Genomic DNA, 25,538 nt, shown 5'->3' with positions numbered 1-25,538 from the left:
GAGTCTCTGGGCCTGCAGGACTTGCCCGTGCCTTCCCAAGCACGGAGCCCCTTGTCTCTCTGTTCCTTCTGCAGGTCCCAGCACCACCGTGTGGCGTGCCCCGGGTCGGACTCCTCGCCCCCAGAGCTCTTGTCTGGGGGGGACACCACATAAATGGGTAGAGAGGGTGCATGGAGGGTTAGGGTTATGAAGGAGATGAGAAGGTCCTAAGAGGAGGAGCAATCTAGCCTGCAGGGCCAAGGGAGGCTTTCTGGAACGAAGCAGGATACCTTTTAGAGTTGGGGTCACCTTCTAGTTGGTTTCCACTACTCTTTCCTCATGGAAGCAGGGACCGAGGAGCTCCACTCCTGGCCCTGGGAGGTCTGTGTGGGTAAGAGGAGAGCAGAAGTTGCCCATGAGACCCTCCCATTGGAGGAGTTGTTAGGGGTGTCCTGGGGGGCGTGGTGGGGGGTGTTGCAGAGGGACATTGAGAGAAATGATGGCTCAGGACTGCATGCGAAGAGAGAGCTGCGGATTCCTGGAGAGCCAGTGGGGGAAGCTATGCAACCCAAGGCGGTGGCAAGACCCCAGAGGGGCTGACAGTGTAATGCTCCCAGAGACAGGACCCTCGACCTGGCTACCCAGATTTCCTGTGTCCTGTGGCTCATACAGGTTGACCTGGCCTGATAATCATGTGGGCTGGACAAGGTCTTCCTGGCTGTCATGAGGACAGGCGGCAGAGGAAATCCTAACTACACAAGACTGGGGATTTTGTACAATCTTGGGGGTGGGTAGAATAAAAGCCTCAAGAAAGATTGAGATCTGATCTCCCTCTGGTCTGCCATGGTGGAGGCTGGAGTCAGATATAAGTTGATTTGAAAAATAGGATGAAGCTTCTTGCATCCCCTGAGCTGAGTCATCCTGCTCCACAGAGGGAGGAATATTTAAAACTAAGCTGAAGCTGAAGTGGGTGCAGGAGAGAAGTCACAGGGTGGAGTGGCTTTCAAGGCTGAGGGAACAGCATGCGTGAGAGTTTTGACGTGAGATGTGGCAGGCTACAAAAGAGGACGGTGGCCCAGAGGACTGGGAGACTGTGGGGGGCAAGGTGACCAGGTCACATGGGGCAGATTGAAAAGTCAGGGCTTGGCCTTGAATACAATGAAGGGGGTGGGCAGGGAAGAGTTAAGCAGACGTGTTGGCTATGACAGGACTACTTTGGCTTTCTAGAAGATCCTCTGGATAAAGCCTGGAGAGTGGATTGGGAGGGCCATGATCAAACCCCAGAAAGGAGTTTGCAGGCCACTGTAGAGGAGAGGAGTGGTGCTTGGGGGAGTGTTGTATTGGTTTTGGTGGGGTGGAGAAGAGGACGGAGGGGAGAGCTACTAAGGGGGTGGTCTGACAAGCTCAGGCTTCCTGATTAACCCACCCCCCACCCCCTGCGCCGGGGAACAGGGTATCTGTGAGCAGGAGCTCCTAGAACAGAGAGGAAAGAAACCTGCCCATCCTTCCCACCCGTCCATTGGTTGAACGGTCCTGAGCCTGGGACTTCAATGATGGCTCCTGTGCTCAGGATCTGTCTCTTGAAGGATTCTTTCTTTGAATTTGGTAAAAGAAGTGAGAATGGACATGGAGATAAATGCATGTTTAGCTGTGAGAGTGGACCATTTATTTTTCCAGGGAACTATGTTATAAAGCTATTGTTGTTGCCGCCTAGGTAGCTTGAGTGCAGAAAGTCTTGAACTATTTGCCACGGAGAGTTAGTAGGAAAAGATGGATCCCAAGAGTTTACAGCAGCAATAGTAGGCCCATTGGGTGATTTTCTTCCTACCAGCCTTAGTAGCTTGGGCATATTATAGGAAGCAGATGGATTGGTTTCTTTCATGTTCAAAGTGGGTTTCTTGTAGGCAGCATATAGTTGGGTCTGTGACAATCTTTGGCTTTTAATTGGAGGATTTAGCCCATTTACATTTTAATGTGATTATTGATATAGTCTAGTTTAAATCTACCATCTTGCTTTTTGTTTTCTATTTGTCCCATCTGTTCTTTGTTCCATTTTTTTTTGTCATATTGTGCTTTCTTTTGGATTGAGTCTTTTTTATGATTCAATTTTCATCTCCTTCATTCGTTTAGTAGCCATAACTCTTGTTGTGTGATGTTAGTGGTTGCTGCAGCGCTTATAGTATCTTTACTATAATACCTTTAAGATTCTTGAAGATCGACATTCTTCATGTATTCTAGAAGAATCTTATCAGAGTATATTTCCATTTCTCACCTCTCTGCCTTTATATGATTGTTATCATATCCTCTCTTTCTACCTATGTTATAAACCACACACTACATTGTCATTATTATTAAAAATTTAAACAGTCCAATAGCTTTTAAAGATATTTAAATAATAACAAAAAGGGCCTTTTGCATTTAGCCATTAGTTACTCTTTCCAGTATTCTTAATTTCTTTGTATAGATGCCGATTTTACCTGAGACTTTTGACTCATTTCTTTTTTATTATAAATTTATTTTTTATTGGTGTTCAATTTGCCAACATATAGAATAACACCCAGTGCTTATCCCGTCAAGTAGTGCCCACCTCAGTGCCCATCACCCAGTCACCCCCACCCCCTGCCCACCTCCCCTTCTACCACCCCTAGTTTGTTTCCCAGAGTTAGGAGTCTTTCATGTTCTGTCTCCCTTTCTGATATTTCCACTCATTTTTCTCCTTTCCCCTTTATTCCCTTTCACTATTTTTTATATTCCCCAAATGAATGAGACCATATAATGTTTGTCCTTCTCCGATTGACTTATTTCACTCAGCATAATACCCTCCGGTTCCATCCGCATCAAAACAAATGGTGGGTATTTGTCGTTTCTAATGGCTGAGGAATATTCCATTGTATACATAGACCACAGCTTCTTTATCCATTCATCTTTCGATGGACACCAAGGCTCCTTCCACAGTTTGGCTATTGTGGACGGTGCTGCTATAAACATCGAGGTGCAGGTGTCCCGGCGTTTCATTGCATCTGTATCTTTGGGGTAAATCCCCAGCCGTGCAATTGCTGGGTCGTAGGGCAGATCTATTTTTAACTCTTTGAGGAACGACATCTTAAAAGCCATCTACGGAAAGCCCACAGCAAATATCATTCTCAATGGGGAAGCACTGGGAGCCTTTCCCCTAAGATCAGGAACAAGACAGGGATGTCCACTCTCACCACTGCTATTCAACATAGTACTAGAAGTCCTAGCCTCAGCAATCAGACAACAAAAAGAAATAAAAGGCATTCAGATTGGCAAGGAAGAAGTCACACTCTCCCTCTTTGCAGATGACATGATACTGTACTCCACCCCAAGATTGCTAGAACTCATACAGCAATTTGGCAGCGTGGCAGGATACAAAATCAATGCCCAGAAGTCAGTGGCATTTCTATACACTAACAATGAGACTGAAGAAAGAGAAATTAAGGAGTTAATCCCATTTACAATTGCACACAAAAGCATAAGATACCTAGGAATAAACCTAACCAAAGATGTAAAGGATCTATAACCTAAAAACTATAGAACACTTCTGAAAGAAATTGAGGAAGACACAAAGAGATGGAAAAATATTCCATGCTCATGGATTGGAAGAATTAATATAGTGAAAATGTCAATGTTACCCAGGGAAATTTACACATTTAATGCAATCCCTATCAAAATACCATGGACTTTCTTCAGAGAGTTAGAACAAATTATTTTAAGATTTGTGTGGAATCAGAAAAGACCCCAAAGAGCCAGGGGAATTTTAAAAAAAGAAAACCATATCTGGGGGCATCAGGATGCCAGATTTCAGGTTGTACTACAAAGCTGTGGTCATCAAGACAGTGTGGTACTGGCACAAAAACAGACACATAGATCAATGGAACAGAATAGAGAATCCAGAAGTGGACCCTGAACTTTATGGTCAACTAATATTCGATAAAGGGGGAAAGACTATCCACTGGAAGAAAGACAGTCTCTTCAATAAATGGTGCTGGGAAAATTAGACATCCACATGCAGAAGAATGAAACTAGACCATTCTCTTGCACCATACACAAAGATAAACTCAAAATGGATGAAAAATCTAATTGTGAGACCAGATTCCATCAAAATCCTAGAGGAGAACACAGGCAACACCCTTTTTGAACTCGGTCACAGTAACTTCTTGCAAGATACATCCATGAAGGCAAAAGAAACAAAAGCAAAAATGAACTATTGGGACTTCATCAAGATAAGAAGTTTTGCACAGCAAAGGATACAGTGAACAAAACTCAAAGACAACCTACAGAATGGGAGAAGATATTTGCAAATGACCTTTCAGATAAAGGGCTAGTTTCCGAGATCTATAAAGAACTTATTAAACTCAACAGCAAAGAAACAAACAATCCAATCATGAAATGGGTAAAACACATGAACAGAAATCTCACAGAGATTTAGACATAGCCAACACACACATGAGAAAATGCTCCGCATCACTTGCCATCAGGGAAATACAAATCAAAACCACAATGAGATACCACCTCGCACCAGTGAGAATGGGGAAAATTAACGACACAGGAAACAACAAATGTGGGAGAGGATGTGGAGAAAGGGGAGCTGTCTTGCACTGTTGGTGGGAATGTGAACTGGTGAAGCCACTCTTGACTCATTTCTTGTACTCAAGTCTTCGAATGAATTTTTTCAGTTTTCATACATCAGAAAGCATTTTTATTTTACCTTTGTTTTGGGAAATAGTCTTACTGGGTATAGAATTCTAGGCTGACAGCTTTTAATCCATGCAGTACTTTAAATTGTTGCTCTATTATTTCCTGCCTTTTGTTGTGTCCAAAAAGAAGTCTGCTAAAGTTTGTGCCTTTCTCTACTTGCAATATATTTTTTCTCTGGCTGTTTTCCAGATTTTCTTTTTGTCATTGGTTTTTAGCAATTTGATTATGATGTATGTCAGTGTAGTTTTATGTTTCTGATGCTTGAGATTTATTGAGCTTCTTGGATCTGTGAATTTATGATCTCCATCAAATTTGGAAAATTTTGCCCCTTTTCTTCAAATATTTTTTCTGTCCCTCTATTCTCCTGCTCTGGGGAGACTTCAATAGTTCACTGATGCTTTGTTCAATTTTGTTCAGTCTTTTCTCTCTATATTTTATTTTGAATGGTTCCTATCAATGTCTTCAAGTCCACTAATTTCTTCTACATTCGAATCTGCTATTAATCCCACTGATATATTTTTTATCTCAGGTTTTGTGATTTTCATCTCTTGAAGTTCAGTTTATATCTTTTTTTTTTATATCTTTCATGTTTTAGTTTAAATCTGCTAAGTCTTTAGTTTCTTGATCATCTAGAATCATATTATAAAATTAGGGCTTTAATGTACTGGTCTACTAATTCTATCATCCCTGTTATCTTTGGGTGAGTTTTGACTGGTTGATTCCCCGCCCCCTCCTTTTTTTTTTTTTTTTAATGTGTCATGTTTTCCAGCTTTCCTGTTTTGTGTTCTTAGTAATTTTGGATTGCTTGCCAGACACTGTTAATTCTACTTTCTTGGGTGCTGGATATTTTTGTATTTCAATAAATATTCTTGAGCTTTGTTCTGTGATGCAGTTAAGTTACTTGGAAACAGTTTGATCCTTTCAGTTATTGCCTTGCTAGGCAGGATTACAGCTGTGTTTAGTCTAGCGATAATTTTGTGCCACTTACTGAGGCCAAATCTTTCTGGGTGCTCTATCCAGTGGGAACAGGAGCTAATCTGGCTGTGTGTGAACTCTAATTGTTGTTCCCTCTAATTTTGGGGTGGTTCTCTCTTTGGCCTCAGATAATTTTCTTCCATGCTTAATATTATCAGCTCTTAATGGAAGACTCGATGGGGGATCTCTGCAGATGTTCAGAGCTCTTTATACAGCTCTCTCATCTCTGCTGCCCTGCTCTAAAAACTAGCCACTTTGATTTTTGGAAACTGTCAGATCAAATAAGAGAACTCTTGTTTCAAAGGGAAACCACTGGTCTACACCTGGCTTCCCCTGCCTGCCCCCATTGTCTGGAAAGTCTCTCCAGGCTATAAACTGGTGCAATTCTAGGGCCCACTTAACTTGCTTTCTGTTTTTCCTTTACTAGTTGATGTCCAGTGTCTTGAAAAGAATTGTTTTAGGAGTGCCTGGGTGGCTCAGGTGGCTAAGCATCCAACTCTCGATTTCAGCTCAGGTCATAGTATCAGGGTTGTGAGACTGAGCACCATACCAGACCCTGTGCTGAGCGTGCAGCCTGCTTAAGATTTTCTCTCTCCTTCTCCCACTGCCCCTCCCCCCACACTTGTGATCTTTTTTTTCTCTCTCTCTCTAAAAAAAAAAAAAAAAAAGTAAAGAAAGCATTTTTCTTTTTTTAAATATGTTTTCTCCCAGTTAGTTGGGTAGGTGGGTAAATCTGGTCTTTGTTACTCTAGCTTGTCTGGGATTAGAAGTATTGGATGAATTTCTCTAAAACTGACCTTTTGTAGGATAGATAAGATGGCAGGTGGTGGCCAACCTCTCAGATGGCCTCCAAGGATTCTCACATCCTGGAATTCATGTCCTTATGCATTTCCTTCTCTACTAAATAGGGCTGACCTTTATAACCAATAGGATATTGTGGAGATGGCAGAGAATGAGACTTCCAAGGTTAGGTCATAAAAGAACCGTTGGGTTCTGCCTTGTTCCATCTTGGATCACTGGGAGAGGCTGGCCCCCGTGCTGCAGGGACATTTATACAGCTTGCATAAGTATAAGGGCTCACATGGAAAGGAATTGAACCTCTGGCCAACAGCCAGCATCAACTTGCCAGGTGTGTGAGTGAGCCATCTTGGAAGTCGGGCCCCTCCACCCTTTAGGATCTCAGAAGACTGCAGCTCTGACCCAACATTGGAACAGTCCCTTAGCGAGTGACCTTAGAGCCAGGATCACCCAGATAGGCTACTCCTGAATTTCTGACCCATAGAAAATGCATGAGATCTTAAGTATTTATTGGTATTTTGAACATTTCATTTTAGAACCATTTGTTTTTCAGCACTAGATAACTAATGATGATTTTTGTACCTGGAACTGGGATGTCTTCACAAAACTTAAAAATAGGGTATGAGTTTGGATCCAGACCACAAGCAGAAGCCAGAAGGATAACAAGGAGAGTGCTGGTGGGCAGCTCATCCACACTGTTACTGACTACCAGCTGGTTCACCTTGTTGGCACATGGCAGTGGTGTGGCTGCAGCTGTTCCCACCTTTTGAGTGTGAAAACCATACAGCTGCTGCCTCATTTCTGCTTCTGCATCTTGCACAAAATGGCCCCTGGGGCTCAGCTAATTGGAAGTACAGAGAGAATGGGAATTTGGGAAATAAGTTCAGTGAAGCCACATATCGCAAAGCCACTTTAGCCTGTACACTGAATTCTGTTAAGTAGTTCCTGAGCAGGACCATGTCAGGAAGCTAGGCGGCAGGATTTCCTGTGTCTCCAGCCTTTGCAGGTGTCGATAGTCTGGGAGGCTGAGGATGCCACTGTAGAGGAGAACCCAGAGTACTGAGAGAAGAAAGAGAAGGGATGCTGAGCCAAGGGATACTTCTTTCCTTGGCAAGGGGCAGAGACTTACTCTGTATGCTGAAAGAAATGAGAATCTCAACCATGCTGCAAGGCCTCATGGGAAATCAGAAAAAGCCACACAATGTCCCTTTTCTTCTATCACTATTTCTGCTAAGAAGTGAAACCAAGTGAAAGAAAGAAAATTTGAGAGACTCAAAAGTCTAGAGGAAACTACTGGCCTCAATATGAGATGGGGCTTGATCCCTACAAAATGGGTGAATTGTCAGACTCCCAAATCTCAAGCCACTTCTGCGCCAGGCGGAGGTGGCTTATCTTTTGGCTTAGGGCATGAAGACCCAAGCCATGACTCTGTAGGAGAGAACTGAGGGCATCACGCTTCCCCACCTGTCACAGGCTGGCTGGCCCACAGTGGGTACAGCTTTCCGCATGTCATCCCTAGTCCTGTATCTGGGGGAAGCCATTTTGAGGAGGTATGCAAAGAGCAGTTTTTTAAACATTTTAGGAGTTTAATTGAAGAGAATTGCGTGGGGATGGTGAGAGGACAGTGTATGGGAGGAGCCCAGCGGTGAGGCATTTAGTCTGGATGCCCAGCTCAGTGCTGGCCTGCTCTCCTGGTTGTGGCGTCCCATCTCCTTCAGGGGCGCTGGGCAATCCCTCATCAGGGCATAGCGATCGTGTCCTCACAGCTCAGCAAAGCACAGCAGGCCTAAGGTGCAGGTGTCAACCTCAGTCCCCTGGGCAGACAACCTCTACTCTTGTTGTCCCTACTCACCAGGGTCCTCAGAGCAGGCAGGAATTCCTGTCAAGCCTCCCCATTTTCCGGAGGGGGTGATGGGTCCCGTATCTCCCTGTCTCAGCAGGAATGGAGTTTCCTTTCACTGTGTGTTGTATCAAGGGTGCCTGTGCTTCCGCTGCCATCCTTCTGCCTCCCCAGGCCTGGAGGCACCTGGCACTGACCAGATGGGGTGGCTTCGGACAAGTATTTGATGTCTTCCAACCTGAGTCTCTTGGGCTGTAAGACGGTTCCATCACTGTCGCAGGGGGGAATGGCTGCCTGTTGGGAAAGCACCCTGCATAGTTTCGGATGCAGAACTGGGTGTCTGGTAAAAGTTCACCCTCATCGTCGGATGGAAGTCACTTAATATAGCCCGCAACTCAGTTTGAACTCATATAGTCCGTGCATGGCCTCACCTCCTCCCTCAGAATCAGCCAGAGGCCCCGAGGAGCGAGGCGCAGGCCGCTCTGCGTGATCGTTCCCTCGGCCAGGGACTGTCTTGTTCAGCTTTGTGTCCTGCTTAAACACAGCTTTGTGTCCTGATCCTTTAACCCCTCAGAAAGTGTTCTCTCAGCAAGTTTCAGGTTTGAATGAAGCCTGGAGAGGACAGAGGTTACCCCACTGACCAAGACAAAAAAGAGAAAGGAAGAGGTTGTCCTGGTCAGGAAGTCACGGCTCTGGGACTGGCCTCTCGCACTCTGGAACAGTTGTGGCCACCAGGTCAGGGGGCAGGCAGCTCCTCCCCCGCCAGGGAGGCTCCCAGGATGGGCCAGGATGTCTCACGGACAGAAGTTCTCTCTCAAAAATCCCAACCCTACCTGCTCCAGGCCAACAGACCCCATCTGTCTGCCAGGGGCCTGCGGTGACCGGAGCTGCCCCCGTCGCCGGGGCGCTGGGACACCAGGAATACAGCAAGACTGGTCACGCTCTTTATTTATTGAGGAAGAATTCACACAAGGTCACGTCATACAATCAATCATTTCCTGCGCTTCATAAAAATGATTGTCACTCACTGTGCTTCACAAAAATTTCTTTTAATGAATAAATAATTTGATGAAATCAAAAATATTTACAATATAAACAAAGGGAGAAGCTTTGGATCTATGAATCTCACCATCGAGCTTTGCATTTTTGAACTGACTTCTTCCCAAGCTTTTTCCCTTGGAAACAATACAAATCTGATAGAAACAACAACTCATACAGCGTATCTTTGTTCGTTATACGTTTATCTGTTAGTCTTGGAAAGGTACAGAAGCTTATATTATGCAACATGTTAAAATACAAATATTAACTAAAATAATATATTATCATAATGCCAGGTAGCATTCTCCACAAAACAAAAATGTACACTCAGCCGTAACAATAACAAAGGGTTCACGGGCCACAAAATAATACCCCAAAGGTACAAATTCCTTCATAAGAATATAATTGTGCTCTTGGGTTTACCAGATGTCTACGCTGCTCTAACAAGCCGATGCCGAGGAGGACAGTATTTGATGACTCTGCTGTGTGTGTGCTTCTGTCAGGCAGCAGCATTGCTGGGAGTTGGGCAGTGCAAAGCAGTTTCATAAACGCTTTCTTGGGCTCTTAAAAAGAGCCAATTATGCAAAGCAAAATAAGCATATTGAGAAGTCTTCATCTCATCTACACAAATACCATGGAACGTCTTGGCTTTGTGGGATGAAAGGGTTGGTTTGCAGCGCTGTTTATGCCATCAGCCAGAATTCAAGTATTCCAGGGCCACTTCATAGCAGAACTTGTACTGATCCTAGAAAGCGGAAGGGAGAAGAAGTCAGCTATGTGATATCCAAATGCTGGTGCTGTTAGAGCAATTGTGCCAGGTTAGGGTTTTAATTGGAAGAAATCAAACTGAGAAGGATTTGAATCAGAAATGAATCAGAAAGTCACGGTTGGGAGCCACAAACAACTGCTGTCTGGAGACATTCCCCACAAGTTGTTTCCCGATGAAAGGTATTTTGACATCTACCTCTTCTAGAATTCCTGGAAAGTTCTGGACAACTGGAACACATATATAGATTTGTCCAAACATAAATGTTTACCTGTACATCAACATCCCGAATACAGAGTATGGGAAAATCAATCAAGAAGTAGAAGGAAAAAAAAAAAAAGACTTTCCCCAAAGTCTGGGAGAAATATTTTGTGATTCGCTCATACAAGGTCCTCAACATATAAATGCGTCACTCCTGGCCCAGCTATACCCTTGATGTCTTCCATTTTGTGAGAATTTACAAGCACCTCTTAAGTACCAAGCACTTGACCTGGTCCCTGACTTTGAGAATTCCATGGTCTGATTGAGACCAGTACCCAATGATAATAAGGCTCGGCACGGAGCAGGGCCCCCGAATGGTCCCTCAACCTGGGCGCAGAGGGGGAGGGAGCATAACTTCCTAGGGAGGACCTGTAAGAGGTAGCAGGTACCTACAGGCATTCCAGGTAGAGGAACCACCTAACGAAAGGCCCAGAGGGGAAGTGTTGGATTCCCTCTGGGAACCACATGTCAGTTGTTAATCAGGCAGCAAAGTCATTTTTCTTGAGCACAGCTTTCTTAGATCATGGACCTTGGCCTGAGGGAGACCTGCCTGAGGTTCTGGCCCTGGTGGGATCTCAGGTGGTAGGAGAGGGCCTTTGCACTTGTGTTTGTATGGTGTGCTAATGGACGCTCATGTTAGTGTGGTCTCTGAGCCAAGCAGAGGGACACAGCAGTTGAGGATGCTTCTATTTGCCACCTGGCAGCAGCCTGGCAGCTGAGACAGAGTGGCTCAGCATCTAGAAGGCTCTCTTCCCATCTCCATAAGAGATAAGCCTTCACAAGTTGTTAAGCGTGAGCACCACTGTCTCACTACCCAACACAATGGCCGAAACCAAGGAAATGGATCACTTACTTTGAGTTTGCCAAATTAATTAAAACTAAATTTCCATCTTTTGGATATGTGCCTCTTAATTAGTCATTGCAGTCTTCTTGTCTTCACCTACATTTTGTTCTCTGAATGTCCCACTAGTCCAATCTGTTTATTTGAAGACAAAGAGCCATATTTTATCCCTTTGCATGTAATACACCAGTCTTTAGCACAGAACCTGACATACAGTTGGGAGTGTCAAACGTTGGCCGTATATGTAAATGATAACAAAATATGGGTTTAGCAGCATTTGATTCAACCCAATAAATATTGAAGGCTGGAGACCAGGGATTTTAAGATACAGCTTTTGTTCTTTGGGACTTTACGATCTGGAGGGGAAGACAGGAAGCAAACAGACCATTTCAACATACTAGAAGTGCCACAAGATGAAAATATCAGTAGCATCCACCAGGATGGCTAGGATTAAGAAGACAGTAACAAGTGTTGGTAAGGACGAGGAGAAACGGGAACCTCATATGCTGCTGGTGGGAATGTGAAAGGTGTAGCCACTTCAGAAAATCATCCAACAGTGGAACTGGAGGGTATTATGCTGAGTGAAGTAAGTCAATCGGAGAAGGACAAACATTATATGGTCTCATTCATTTGGGGAATATAAAAAATAGTGAAAGGGAATAAAGAGGAAAGGGGAAAAAATGAGTGGGAAATATCATCAGAAAGGGAGACAGAACATTTCCTAACTCTGGGAAATGAACAAGGGGTGGTAGAAAGGGAGGTGGGCAGGGGGTGGGGGTGACTGGGTGACGGGCACTGAGGGGGGCACTTGATGGGATGAGCACTGGGTGTTATTCTATATGTTGGCAAATTGAACTCCAATAAAACTAAATAAATAAAAAGAAAAAAAGAAAAAAGAAAAGAAAAGAAAATCATCCAACAGGTCATCAAAAGGTTAAACAGAAGAATTGGCTGATGACCCGGCAACTCCACTCCTAGGTATATGCCCATGAGAACTGAACATGCATCTATCAAAGATTTCTGATCCATATTTCAGGATTTGATACTTTTATTTTCAAAATATTTAAGCCATTTTGAAACCATTTGCATTTCAAAATTCTAAAAGACCATGTTGTCAGATGACTGGGCTGAAATGTTGGCTATGAAGTGGTCAATCCTATTCTCCTGTTTCCTTCACAGAGACAATGTTTTTCATGGAAATCTGAGAGATACAATTACTTATTGCATAAACATGGTCTCGCATAAACCTAACTGTGCAATTTTGGTGACTACTACAAACCATCCTTTTGATGGTTTGTAATATATGAACATGCATCTAGAGGGTCATATAGCCACTGGCCTCCAGCCACAACCCCTAAAAGGATTGTGGGCTTCACTGAAGGGGTTGCTATGTTAGAATCACTGAAGCTGCCCTGTCCCAGGCATGACTATAATTTTCAAAATGAATTCGCTGTCATCTTATCCCTCCTAAGCAAACTGTCAATCCCAGTAGATTCTGTGATGACTGGTTTCTGAATCAGCAAAATAAAGGGAAGGAGAAGGAAGACCATAAATTGTTGCGTGGCCTCCCCCAAGCACCCCAGGAAATGCTGGAAAGCAACTGATTACCCTTGATCACCAGGTACAGGCCTGTCTTCTGCAGTTTCCTCTCTCAGCTCACTTGCTTTGGAAGGTATAATTAAGCCACATGAGCTATCCCTGTGGTTCCGGGGGAAAAAAAGAACATTTCTGCCTGGATCCCACATTCTCCTGATTTGGGCAGCATCAGCTGGCTTTGGGCATGCAAAGCCCAAACACAAGCAGGGGTCATCCTTGCATAGGGTGGGAACCAAGGTGGCCAGCTATTCCCCTCTAAAACCCCCAAACCCACCTTCACGGCAGACCCACCTCTGGTTCTCATGAAGAGGGCAAAGTGACATCTAAAGAGGCATCTAGGGCAGCCCCGGTTTAGCGCGGCGGTTTAGCGCCGCCTGCAGCCCAGGGTGTGATCCTGGATACCAGGGATCGAGTTCCACATCAGGCTCCTTGCGTGGAGCTTGCTTCTCTCTCTGCCTGTGTCTCTGCCTCTCTCTCTCTCTCTCTCTCTGTGTGTTTCTCATGAATAAATAAATTTAAAAATCTTTAAAAAATAAATAAAAAATAAAGAGGCATCTAAAAGTGAGGTTATGTTTTAGAGCTCCCCACCTCCCCACACCGCTGTTCACTCAGGGAGTACATCACGAGGCTGCAAGGCCTGCAAGTGGCTTTGGGGAGCTTCCTGAAGGGCTTGAGCTGTGCCTGTCTCAGCACATGCTGCCTTGTGTCTGAGGAACCAGGGGCCCTGCGGTCACCCTGGGCACTCGCAGTTCCCATGCTGCCTGCGAGTGGGAATCTCTGACACGATTCAGAGAGCAGTATGCACAGTTCACCTGGGGAACCCTCCTCTCCCCGATGCGCCTGCTCTTTGAACCTAAAACAAATTTCACAATTTCACCTGGGTCCTGGACTGACAGGTCCTACAGTCTGGAAAAAACCCTGACTGATGGCCCTGGCTGGAAGGTCAAGTGGTCCCCAGTGTGCCAATAATCATGAGTGGGGCCATCTGTGTCAATGTTCCCAGGACATTCCCAGCCAGGGACACCCCTCAATGAGACAGTGGTGTGTCTCTGACAATAGACAGAGTACGTCATTACTTTCATCTCTGCTTTGAAAAATGTAGGGAGAACGTTCTTCCCTCAAAGGAAGGGAAGTTTGTGCCTGGTTTCCTACTGAGACTCATCAGTGTGTGGTCACGGCCTCCCCAGGTTCAAGGGCAGCGAGGGGAAGCTCTGTATGGGTGAGGGTCCCTCAGTGCCTGTGTCCTGGACCCCTGCCCCAAGCCAGGAGCTCTGCTGCCTGAGCCAGTTCCTGACTCAAGGAAGTCAGAGTCTGGGGTGGGGGGCAGGGGGAAAGGGCACAGGGCTTTACTGGAGATTACTTTCTGCAGGGTGCAGGAAGACTACACCTGGACTTCCACAGGAGGACTCGGGGAGAATGGCTGCTTCCCCAGAGGCTGTGTGCCAAGCCCAGGCCCAGGCCCAGGCCCAGGCCCAAGGGAAGTGGAATGTCCTCAAGTCTCCAGAGATGGGCCACACTAGGCCTCTCTGACTCCCCGTCTGGGGCCTATGTCCTCCACTCCAGCACTCGCACATACCCACACCTACACCTACTCCCCCATCTACCTCTATGTATGCGTGCACACGCGTGCACACATACATACATATACTCACATACACATACTCACCCCTATGCATGCACACACACACATGTATACACATACAATACTCGCATACATATACTCACACACATACCCACCTCCCTACACCTACTTCCCCCTCCACCCGTACATATGCACACACACATGTGCACACACACATACATATATATGCTCACATACACGCCCACCCCCCACACCACTATTCATGCCTACACACACACTGACACACACACACTCACATTCACCCCTGCACATGGCATGTACTCCCACCTACACACCCCCACAATCTACTCCTACACATGTATACATGCACCACCCATATCCCTACACATGCACACCCACCCATACCTACACACAGCCCCCAACATCCACCCATACACATACACATGCACCCACACTTGGTCTGGGGCCTTGGCTTTTGTGACAGTGCCTCAGGTAATTCTGACATATGGCCCTGGCTGGAGCCATTCTAGACTGGGCACTAAGTAAGCTTCTTAACCCTACCACATATTAGAATTACCTGGGGTGCTTTTAACATCTGGCTGCTGCAGCCAGCTCCCAGATCAACTGAATCATGGCCACTGTGGTGAGCCTAGAGCTTAGGATTCTTTAACGCTTTCATTAAAAAAAAAAAAAAAAGCAAAAGCCAATTTATAGAAACAGAATAGAATGGTGGTTGCCAGGAGCTGGGGTAGGGGAATGAGGTGATGTTGGTCAAGGGTATACATTTTCAGTTATAAGTAGTTCTTGGGATCTAATGTACAGGCCGGGTGACTACAGTTACTAGTGATACAGTATTATGTATTTGAAAGTTGCTCAGAATAGATCTTAAGCATTCTCACTACAGAATCACAGGAGTCCAGTATGTAACCTAAGCGGGGTGATGGATGTGTTAATTATCCTGATCTTGGTAACCTTCGACAATGCAGATGTATGTCAAATCCCATCAAGTTGGCCAGAGTTCCCCCACCTTCCAGGGGACAACGTTTCTTTAGGAAAGATCTGTCCCCCAAAGGCTGTTTCTCTGTTCAAACAGAGCCCTGGGGGGGAAAAATAAAAAAAACCAAAATGGAGCTCTGGAAACGCCTAAAAGCCAGTGAGGACAAAAAAAGAAAGGAGATGTTTGTTGAAGCAGCCCATTTCCCTAGAAACTTCAAAGGCGCTCAGGCACTGGGGACTCCATCTGAATCTAACCAGGCCAGGAGGAGGTGGCGGGCGGGGGGGGGGGGGGGCGGCAACTGAGCCTCCTATGGGACCCAGTCCCTGGCCCTCCACACCCCATCCCCTCTGCCTCCCGACCAGCCAGCACAGAAGTGCGCTCCAGGACTTTCTGGAACACATTTCATCATTCTAAGAAGATGCAGCTAGGCAGACTCAGGACCCTGTGCTTTTCAGTGGCTGGTACATTTTGTGCTTAGGAGAGGCTCAGGCCTCAGATGGTCTTCTCTGCCCAATGAAATTGTATTTGGGTTTTATCGCCTGGACCTGAATTAATTAATTCCCTCAGCCAAGGTACACATATATGACTACCAAAGTAACAGAATTGTACTTGTAAGCAAAAACAAACAAACGACAGGAGTCCTCATTCAATTCAGGAAGCTTCAAGCCCTCTGAAAAGAGCCCTGTGACATTTGTTCTTCTGGTCACCAGATTTTACCTATTATTTTGCTAACAATCACTGTCACAAATGTATCAGACATTCTTCCGGGAAATTGAAAATACTTTCCTTATATTTTTCAGTACTGACCTTATCCTAAAACTGGTATTGACCCTCAGAAGTTTGAGCATTCAAAGATCTTATTTTCTCTATTAGAGCAACCTAATCACAGAAACGCCTAAATTATTATAGAACAGTGGGCTCCCTGCTGGTCCCACCACCTGCACGTCCATTCAGTCCTCAAAGAATCCCCTCCATCCTTCAGTCTGTACCACCAATGTGGAAAAAGCCACACTGTTTCTGCACATAAAAATTCGTGAGTGATGAAAGCTACAGCCAGAGCCATTAGTGGAAAGCCCTGGAAGGGTCTATTACTAATGACCTGCTTAATTCTGGCTGCGGTGAGAGGGAAATGATACATATATTTTTTTCATCAAGGTCAGCTTTGCCCAACTACCAACCAAAGTTTGGAAGCTACACATCTGTCCCTGAATCCTGGAGGTTAAATGCCACTGAAGTCAGAATATTTTAATTTAGGTATTTGCTTCCATCTTCTGCCCACCTTCTTATCTTTTTTTTTTTTAAGATTTTATTTATTTATTCATGAGAGACACACAGACAGAGGCAGAGACACAGGCAGAGGGAGAAGCAGGCTCCCTGAGCCAAAGGCAGATGCTCAACCACTGAGCCACCCTTCTTATCTGTCTTAAACTCAGGCCACCTCTGATGGCCCAGCTGCCCTATCTCAACTGTCCCCACCCAGCCCCGAAGACGGAGGATTCTGGTACGACTCTTCCAAATTCACGGGTGATCCCAAGGAGTGAGACAGTTCTCTGCCTCTGGGAGGGGCTGGCTCTAGGGACGCCTGCACACGGGACATGCCAGCCAGCCTTAGCCTATTCACTTGAAATCTGCGCCTCTGTAAAAGCCACTGAGTGTGTGGCCTGGCACATATTAAGCACCATGTGAATGATAGCTGCTAGCTGTCATCATGCCACCTCATCCTCCTCACCCAACCAGTTCATATGTACCTGCTGGCTGCAGGATGCCCAGTAAACACCTGCACTCTCAAGAACCACTTTCTCACCTTTGCAGTTGCCAAAACACTCTCACATATACTGTCTGGCGGGATCACTTCAACCAGCCAACGTTATCCCTGGTTTACAGGACTTGGGGTCAGGAAAGCTAAGTGACCGGCTCAAGGAGACGTGAATTGCCAGGTTACTTTGTCTGAGGTCACTTGAGTTGAATGAGTAGCAGAGCTGAGAGTAGATTTTGGGTTTTCCTGGGCATCCCCTAGGGTGGGGAGGAGAGGTCAGCAGTCTGGAGGGCATGGTCCTTTTCCACAGAAGCCAAGGTACTAACTGCTGATGGTTCTGGAAGTCGGCACCTGACCAGACAGAGCCCCTCCACCAAATTCCCTGGGCAGCACCCTGCTTCTTGGAAACAGAATAACCCATCAAGCAGGACATGTGTACCTGGGGGAAGCAAATGCCCCAGGACAGTGACTTGGGCGAAGGAGGACACGTCCCAGGAGTGGGTTGGCAATGGTGACTGTCATTACACAACCTGGGGCACTGTGATGACTGGGACCACGGCGACTTTCTCAACTTTGGCTTGAAGCTCCACTCTCTCTTTAGTCCCTTTCTTATACGTTAGATTTGAAGCCCACTGCCACAGTGCTGAGGGCCAGGCCATACAGGCTTTCCAGGCTTGTGGTACCAGCCATGTCTTCCTCCCTCTCCCTACCCCAGGCTGTTCTCCCGACCTTGGGATCGTCCCATCGTTTCCTTCAGATTCTTCTTCTATCAACAGAGAGGTACAAACACCGAATCTGAAAGCTCCCCCCTTTAAGCTATTCTACTACTTGCAAGTCGCGGTGGTTGGCATTTAAATAGCTGCACACAAGAAAGATTTCCTGAAATACTCTAATAATTGCCCCTAATCCTTTCTTTCTTGGCTCCTTCGTCCTCATCTGGGATACGGCCGCTAGACTTAAATGCAATATTCCAATGTCAAACTAAAATTCACAGCTTTGATAAATATTAGATGATTAAGCTATTTATAAAATATATAATTTGAAAATCTAAAAAAAAAAAAAAAAAAAAAAAAGAAAATCTGGCACTTGGTGTGCTGTGATTATGTCTTCCCCGTGAAGACTAAGCACTTAGCCATGTGGAAGGCACTGCCAGGAAGGGAAATTAATAAGGATGTTCACTTGTGAGTCTCGCCTCTTTCCACAGTGCCAGTGTGTGGAGGTGAAGTCACCCTGTGAAAAGCCAAATGAGAGAGGGGAGGGAGGAAGGCCCTCGCAAGCACAGTGATTCCACTATGCTTCTGCAGACGAGTCTCCTCGCTCAGGAATCAGTTTTACCGCCAACTACGCCAGCCAAGTGGGAAGACACCCGGTTCAGCAGGCCAGAGTGAGGGTCCTACCAGGAGGTCCACCATGTTGGGCTTATTGTTCCTCAGTGTCTTCACTGCATGGAAGACATCCACCGTCCTCTGGTGCCGGAGCATCTCACAGACGATGCTGATGGCGCAGAACGTCCCACTGCGGCCTCCTCCGTTCCTGTTGGAAGAGAAATCAGATGGTCCCATTGGCCTTCACACTGCAACTTCTCGTGGTGCCCAAGCCCCACACAACAGGTAATGGTGAGGGCCTCAGAGGCTAGGGGAATGCTCCACCTGGGTGGATTCTTTTAATTAAAGCAAATGGTGTCAATGAGCCCAAGCACTGGGCCCACGGGTCACCTGACTGGAGGCGATGATCCACTGGCACGTTCTGCTCTCCTAGCTACGCCTCTGCCCTGGATTCTATAATCTGATGTGGTGCCCTATTAGTTTTATTCAGGACTCAGGGCTGAAAATTTCCAGGGAACAAACACCTCATCTAGTATTGGCCATGAAAACTGGTGATGAGTGTTGGGTATGTTCAAAGACGGACTTGGCCTTAAAAACAATCCATGAGTATTTCATTATTTATCTCTAAAATGTAAGGGTTCTCTCTGAATAAAACTTTTCATTCTGAACAAATTTTAGATGTGCAGAATCATTGCAAACACAACACGGCGAGTTCCCCAGCATACTCACCTTCCCCTAATACGAACACCTCTCATAGTCATAGTATGTGATCAGGACCAGGAAATTAACACTGGGGCAATACTATTAACTCAACTACAGGCCTAGTCCAATGTCACCAGTCAAATGTCACCAATGTCCTTTTTCTGGTCCAGGATCCAATCTCGGACCTTGCCTTGCACTGACTTGTCTTGGCTCCTTAGTCTCCTTGTCTGTGACAGGTCCTCAGTCTTTCCTTTTTTTTTTTTTTTTTTTACCTTGACACTTTTTTTTTTTTTTTTAAGATTTTTATATATTTATTTGAGAGAGAAAGAGAGAGAGAGGGAGAAAGAACATGAGCAGGAGGAGAGGCAGAGGGTAAGAGAGAAGCAGATTCCCTGCTGAGTGGGGAAGCCAGACATGGGACGTGACCCTGAGACCATGAGCTGAGCCAAAGGCAGATGCTTAACTGACTGAGCCACGCAGGTGCCCCAATCTTGACACTTTTGAAGAGTACTGGTCAGTTATTTTGTAGAATACAAAATATAGAACGCACCTGTAGACAGTAGCCATGGTCTCCATTCACAGTTTGAGAAGTTATTACAAAATACAAATTGTGGACTGTCCCTTCATTTGGGTTTGATGCTTTCTCATGATTGAGAATGAGGTTATGCATTATGGCTAGAAAACCACAGAAGGACTGTCCATCCCTCTAGGGGTTCACGATGCTGAATTGTCTTATTGCTGGTCATGTTGGCCTGATCACCTTTTAAGATGGTGCCTTGCATTTTTTTTCACTGTATAGTTATCTTTTCCTTGTAGTTACTAATTGGGAGAGATACTCTGGAACTCTGCAAATGCCTCGTCTCTCCTCAAAGTTTCACCCATTGGCTTTAGGATCTATTGGTGGATTCTGCCTGCAACAATGGTTACTGTGCTGTTTGTCGAATTGGTTTTCCACTTCCCTCTCTCCAACATTCTACTGTAAGAGAGAGCTGCCTTTTCTCTGGCATTTGACTTATTTGCTTACCTCTTTTATCTTATTATTTATTTATAGGTCCATTTAGACTTACACATGTTCACTTTGTTCGATGATCTAAAATCCAATAGTATCAATCTTTATTTTGTTGCTTAAATTGTTCTGGTGTTGGCCATTAGGAGTTCCATCAGACCTCCATTCTTTTTTGAGTACTTTCTTACTTTCTGGAACCACAAGGTGTTCCAGACTCATCTTGTATCTTCCCTGCACCAGCTCTGAGATCAACCATTTCTCAAGGAGCTAAGGGATTTTTTAAAAAAATAAACACAGTATAATTATTACATCTAAAATAAATATTACTATATTCATATAATTGAATTTCTAGTCTCTGTTCCAATTTCCAAGATTGTTTCAGACATTTTCTTACAGCTGATATTTTCAAATCCACATCCAAGTAAAGTCCACACATTGTAATTGGTTGATATATCTTACAAGTTTATGTTAATCTATAGGTTCTTCTTTGCTCTTTTTTTTTTTTCTTGGCAATTTATTTGTTGAGAAAATGGGGTCATCTTTCCTGTAGAGAGCCCCATGTCCTGGGTTGTTCTCATTCATTGCATTTCTGTGAATCATTTAACATGTTTCTCTCTCCTATTTCCTATAAACTGAGAGTTAGCTCCACAGCTTCATAAGAATTACATATTCTTTAAGACAAGGATACTTTACAAGTATACTTCGTTGGGAAGCAGGCACAAAATATCAAGTTGTTCCTTGTTTTTGTGATTTTAGGATTGATCATTGTGCAGGAATGCCAGCTTGATCAATTCATAATTAAGTCCGAAATCAGTTTTTTAAATAAAGTATAATGTACCTACAATTAAGTCCACAAATGGTAAGTATACATTTTAGTTAATTTCCAAATGCATATGCCACTTAACCATCATTCAGATCAAGATGCAGACCACGATTAGCCTCCTAGGGCTCCCTCAGACTTCTTTCTCATCAATATCATCAATAACTCAAAGATGATCTCTGTTCTCATTTTGGGCATCATAAATTTTTTTGGTCTTTTTTGAATTTTGTATAAATGGAATCCTACTATTTTGCTTCTGGCTTATTTTACTTAATATTATCCATGTGAGAATCATCCACCTTTTATCAGTGGTTTGTTCTCTTATATTGCTCAGAATAATCCCACTGAATAGATACACTACTGTATAATTTATTTACCTATCAGCAGAGGAATGTTTGGGCTGTTTCTAGTTTTCAGTATTCTAAGTAAATCTGCTATAAAAATGTCTCCTGGTGCATATATGACTCAATTCCATAGTCACGTACCTAGGAGGGGAAGAGCTCAGAGAATATATTTATATTTAGCCTTCAGCATTGCTGTCGAACAGATCCAAAATGGCAGTACCATATTTACTTCCTGCCAGCAGGGGATGGGAGTTCCAGTTACTCTGCAGCTTCACCAACTCTTGGTATTTTCATTTATTTGTCTTTCCAATTTCACCCATTCTATTTTTTATTAAAGATTTTATTTATTTATTCATAGGCGCAGAGAGAGAGGGGCAGAGACACAGGCAGAGGGAGAAGCAGGCTCCATGCAGGGAGCCCGATGTGGGACTCGATCCCGTGTCTCCAGGATCACACCCCAGGCTGCAGGTGGCACCAAACCACTGCACCACCGGGGCTGCCCTATTTCACCCATTCTAGTGAGTGTGTAGGGGGCACCTAATTCTGGTTTTAGTGTGTATTATCCTGAAAATGAATAAGCTGAGTACCTTTTCTGTGATTATTGGCTGTGTACATCTTCTTTGTTTATAAAACGAATCTCTCATCAAGTCTGTTGCTCAAACAATTGGGTCGATCTTTTCTTATTGGCTTGCAGTAGTGAGGCATTCTGGCTGTGAGTCCTTTGTCGGATGCATGTATCACACGACTCTTTGTCCACTCTCTGTCTTGCATTTTTCGCTCTCCTTTGTGTCTTTTGACAAACAGTAGTGCTTAAATTTAATGGAATCCAATTTTTCCACTATTTTCTTTTGTAGCTAGTGTTCTGTGTCTTGGGTAACATCATCTTTGGTTGCCTCATGGTCATGAGGATTTTCTCCTGGAAGCTTCATTGTTTTCATTTTCACATTTTGGTCCATGATCCATCTGGAAATGATTTCTATATGTAGCATGAGGAGGGAGGCCAGGTGCACAACCTGTCTTTTGCTCCTGCCCTGCAGTAGGTATGTTGCTGTGGGGTCTTTGCTGTAATAAGGTGATCGTGACGTGTGGCTCCATTCCAGGATTTTCTCTTCTGCTCCATTAGCCTACTTTCTGTCTCTGCACTGATACCACACTCCTTTTCCCCCACCAGCTTTTCACCTGATGCTTTCAGCAGCTGTTCAGGACCACTGTCTACTTCCATTATTTTTGCAAAATGGCGATCCCTTATTTCTATCTATTTCTTCTGGTTTTATGAACTGGGAGATGTATAAAGAAAAAAAGAACACCCCTATTTGCTCACCGTGAGTATATGTGAGGCTCGAAGAACCATCCCAATTACAGCACCTGGAGGTCTGTCTGGGGCAGGGACTGCTCTGCCCACAACCATTAGGTGGCACTACGCTATGCTGAATACAATGTTCCTACCTCAGAAATGAACTGCAGAGAGCTTCCGTGGTTCAAAGCATTCTTTCCCGCCCTATACTGGCGGATACGAGTTCAACCTAACTTTGTTTCTCACAACTAAAAGATTTATAAATCTAAACAGCCATAAACAGTCTTACCAGGCATAGGTCTCATGTCCACCCTGATGCCAAGAGAGCAAGAGGCAGCCCCGTGGCAACCATGGGGACTTCAGAATTGGGGAAAATGTTTCCCAAAGAAAGATCAATTTCTCCTACCAGAATAGGGGTGGGGTGCTGGGCTGGCAAGAGGACATAAATGACAGGTGCCCACCACTGTACACAATAAAGAACAGCCTGCTGTAGACATCACGTGGAATGGCAATGTGATTGCTTAGTTCTGGGGTCACAGCTGAGTCTTGGGAGGGTATAGTCGGTGGTTGTCTATGAGGTGCAGTAATTTAAGGGGTCTCTGTATCTTTCCCTCAGGCCGTCCCAGTGCCTCAATGTCCCCCAGTGTGACTAGTCCTTTGGGTTATAGCACTGGCCCTTGTTAGAAAGCTGCTAATCAAAGGAGGTACCATGCATGCATTACATTCCTCGTTCCAGACGCTGACACACTCCAGACACAGATATGGGGATCTGCAGACTGTTTTTAGTTTTCCAAAAGACCTTACATATAATACAAACCTTAACTAAAATGGCAATTTTCCTTGCTGGGTCTTTATCAATTCACACTGGTAACCCCCCTCCCCCCACCAACTGTATTCTGATCAGAAGTTATATCTGCACTTAGAGAAGTAAAAACGGGGGTGTGTGCTGCTAATCAATCCTCTTTGACATTTTCTTGGTAGAAATGTTTTTAATGAACTGGGTCTATAAGAAGGAAGGGAAAAGCAGTAAGCAGGGAGGACAAAGGATCCTTGGGGCTGCTGGTTGAGGCTAAGTGTGAATGGGTTCAGAAGACTCTTCTCAAGAGACTGTCAGTTTCTGTAGGAAGAAATACTGCCACCTTTCGACTCCTGAGAGGCAGGGCACAGTTCTGAGATACCACAGACCCTCCTGGGCCCCTGGGCAGGTGGCAGGGCATGAGGGATGGGCCTCAAGGCGAGGGTAACCCATGTCCTTAGGCAAGCTTATCATTTTAACTAGGGTTGGTCTGCCCAGGGTTAAACCTCATTTTCCCTTCAATTTGGGAGAGATCTCACTGTGTGCTAATGACACTCCGCTGAAAAGAGACATAAGCCTATACTTGAAGTTTCCACAAATTCTCTAAACATTTTCCCTAACTGCCATGACTTTCTAATTGCTTGCTCCATTAAGCCAATCCCAGCTGGCTGATTAGCTACATATCATCACCAATGAGAAACTGCAGGTGAAAGTGCTCCAAAAACCATGGCTGTCTCTATTCAGTGACTCAACGTTGGCCGCATGTTGAGATAATCTAGTAGTCTGCAAAAACATGGATGTCTGGGGCCTCTCCTCAGGGATTCTGATAAAGCATATTGCTTTGGGTGTGGCCTGGGCACAGTTATTTTTTTCTTTTTTGTTATTGTTGTTGTAGTTTTTAAAAATCTCCCCAAACCACCCTCAAAGTGCAGCCACAATTGGGAAATCACTGCTCTGTAGCAGGGGTTTCTCCCTCTGAGCACCTGCTAGATCTGCTGGCCTGGAGACCATGCTTTGGAGACACCGGCTCTAACCAAATATGTATACATAATCACATATATACACATTCCCAGGCAAAAAAAAACAAGACACAGACAAAATTCTCTCAGAAGACAATTCCTTTGAAAGACAGTTCCTTTGAAACTTCTGACATGATTTCCTAGAGTATTACCAACTAGTATGATGGTAGGGCAGCTGTGCTAGCACCAGCTTTGCCAGGTGGGGCAGGGGCCCTGATTTGCAGCATTGCTGATGTAGAGGATGTAAATACTTCCACTGTGGATGATTTCAAGTTACCAACAGTTTAATAATCAGCTCAGGAAATACCCCTAAACTTAACACTTGGCTCTCATGAGCTGGTAGGAGCCCAGTGAGCCCACTCAGGTGTTTCTTGGGAAGGGTGGGGTGGGGGAGTGGCAACACAAGGTCAGGGGTTACTTCTATAGCAGTGATACCTCATGCAATGCAGAATGTGCCTCTCGTTTTCTGCAAAGCAAACCAAATCCTTAGCAAGTAGACAGACGATCTGCATTCACCCAGACCTACTTATTTTCTTCTCCATTTAGAGACACAAGGGATAGTAAACTAGGGGGACAGTAGACCGTGGCCGGGCCCCCCTGAGGTGCAGAGCCCCTCTTAGCACTTACAAGCAGTGCACAACCGTGCGGCCTTCACCACCGTTGTATTCCTCCTGCCACTTGTCCACTTGGCGAATGAGCTTCAAGAAGGAGCGCTTGGACACCGGTGTGTCCCTGTACATGGGCCAGCCCAGGAACTGGAACTGCTGCACCATCCGGTATCCATCCTGGGGCTACAGGGGATTTGGCGACAAGCAGGGAGTGGAAAGAAAACAGGCATCATTCACGTGTGGAATTCCAGCAGGCTGATTCCACCTGCTTAGACTTCTCAGAAAGCAGCCCGTTAGTAGAGGAGAGGCCTGCCTATAAATAACCCAGGAGGCTTCCACTGGCCTGAAGGGGTATGAGCTTTAATCTGGGGCTGTTATAAAAAACTAGGAGTTTTAAGTGACAGACCAGACAAATAAAAGTGAAGCAGAATGCTTACAGGGTTGTGCAAAAGCCAAGTGACAAGTAACACACAATG

At 45.0% G+C, this 25,538-nt stretch overlaps 1 protein-coding gene across 8 annotated transcripts in view; it reads right to left on the bottom strand.

The window, feature by feature from the left end:
- Positions 1-9,244: 9,244 nt before the first annotated feature.
- PTPRM (protein tyrosine phosphatase receptor type M) overlaps positions 9,245-25,538 on the bottom strand; it is a 778,989-nt gene continuing 762,695 nt past the window's right edge. For all 8 annotated transcript variants that reach the window (XM_038543828.1, XM_038543830.1, XM_038543829.1 and 5 more), the window contains 3 exons: positions 25,082-25,245; positions 18,546-18,681; positions 9,245-10,094 (listed from right to left, as the gene is read on the bottom strand). In XM_038543828.1, the coding sequence (XP_038399756.1) occupies positions 10,041-10,094; positions 18,546-18,681; positions 25,082-25,245 (354 nt within the window). In that variant the 3' untranslated portion in view covers positions 9,245-10,040. The remainder of the gene's footprint in view (positions 10,095-18,545; positions 18,682-25,081; positions 25,246-25,538) is intronic.

This window comes from Canis lupus, chromosome 7 (assembly GCF_011100685.1).
Source record: "Canis lupus familiaris isolate Mischka breed German Shepherd chromosome 7, alternate assembly UU_Cfam_GSD_1.0, whole genome shotgun sequence".
In the NCBI taxonomy this organism is placed as follows: Eukaryota; Metazoa; Chordata; class Mammalia; order Carnivora; family Canidae; genus Canis; species Canis lupus.
This window is presented reverse-complemented; position numbering and strand designations above follow the sequence as displayed.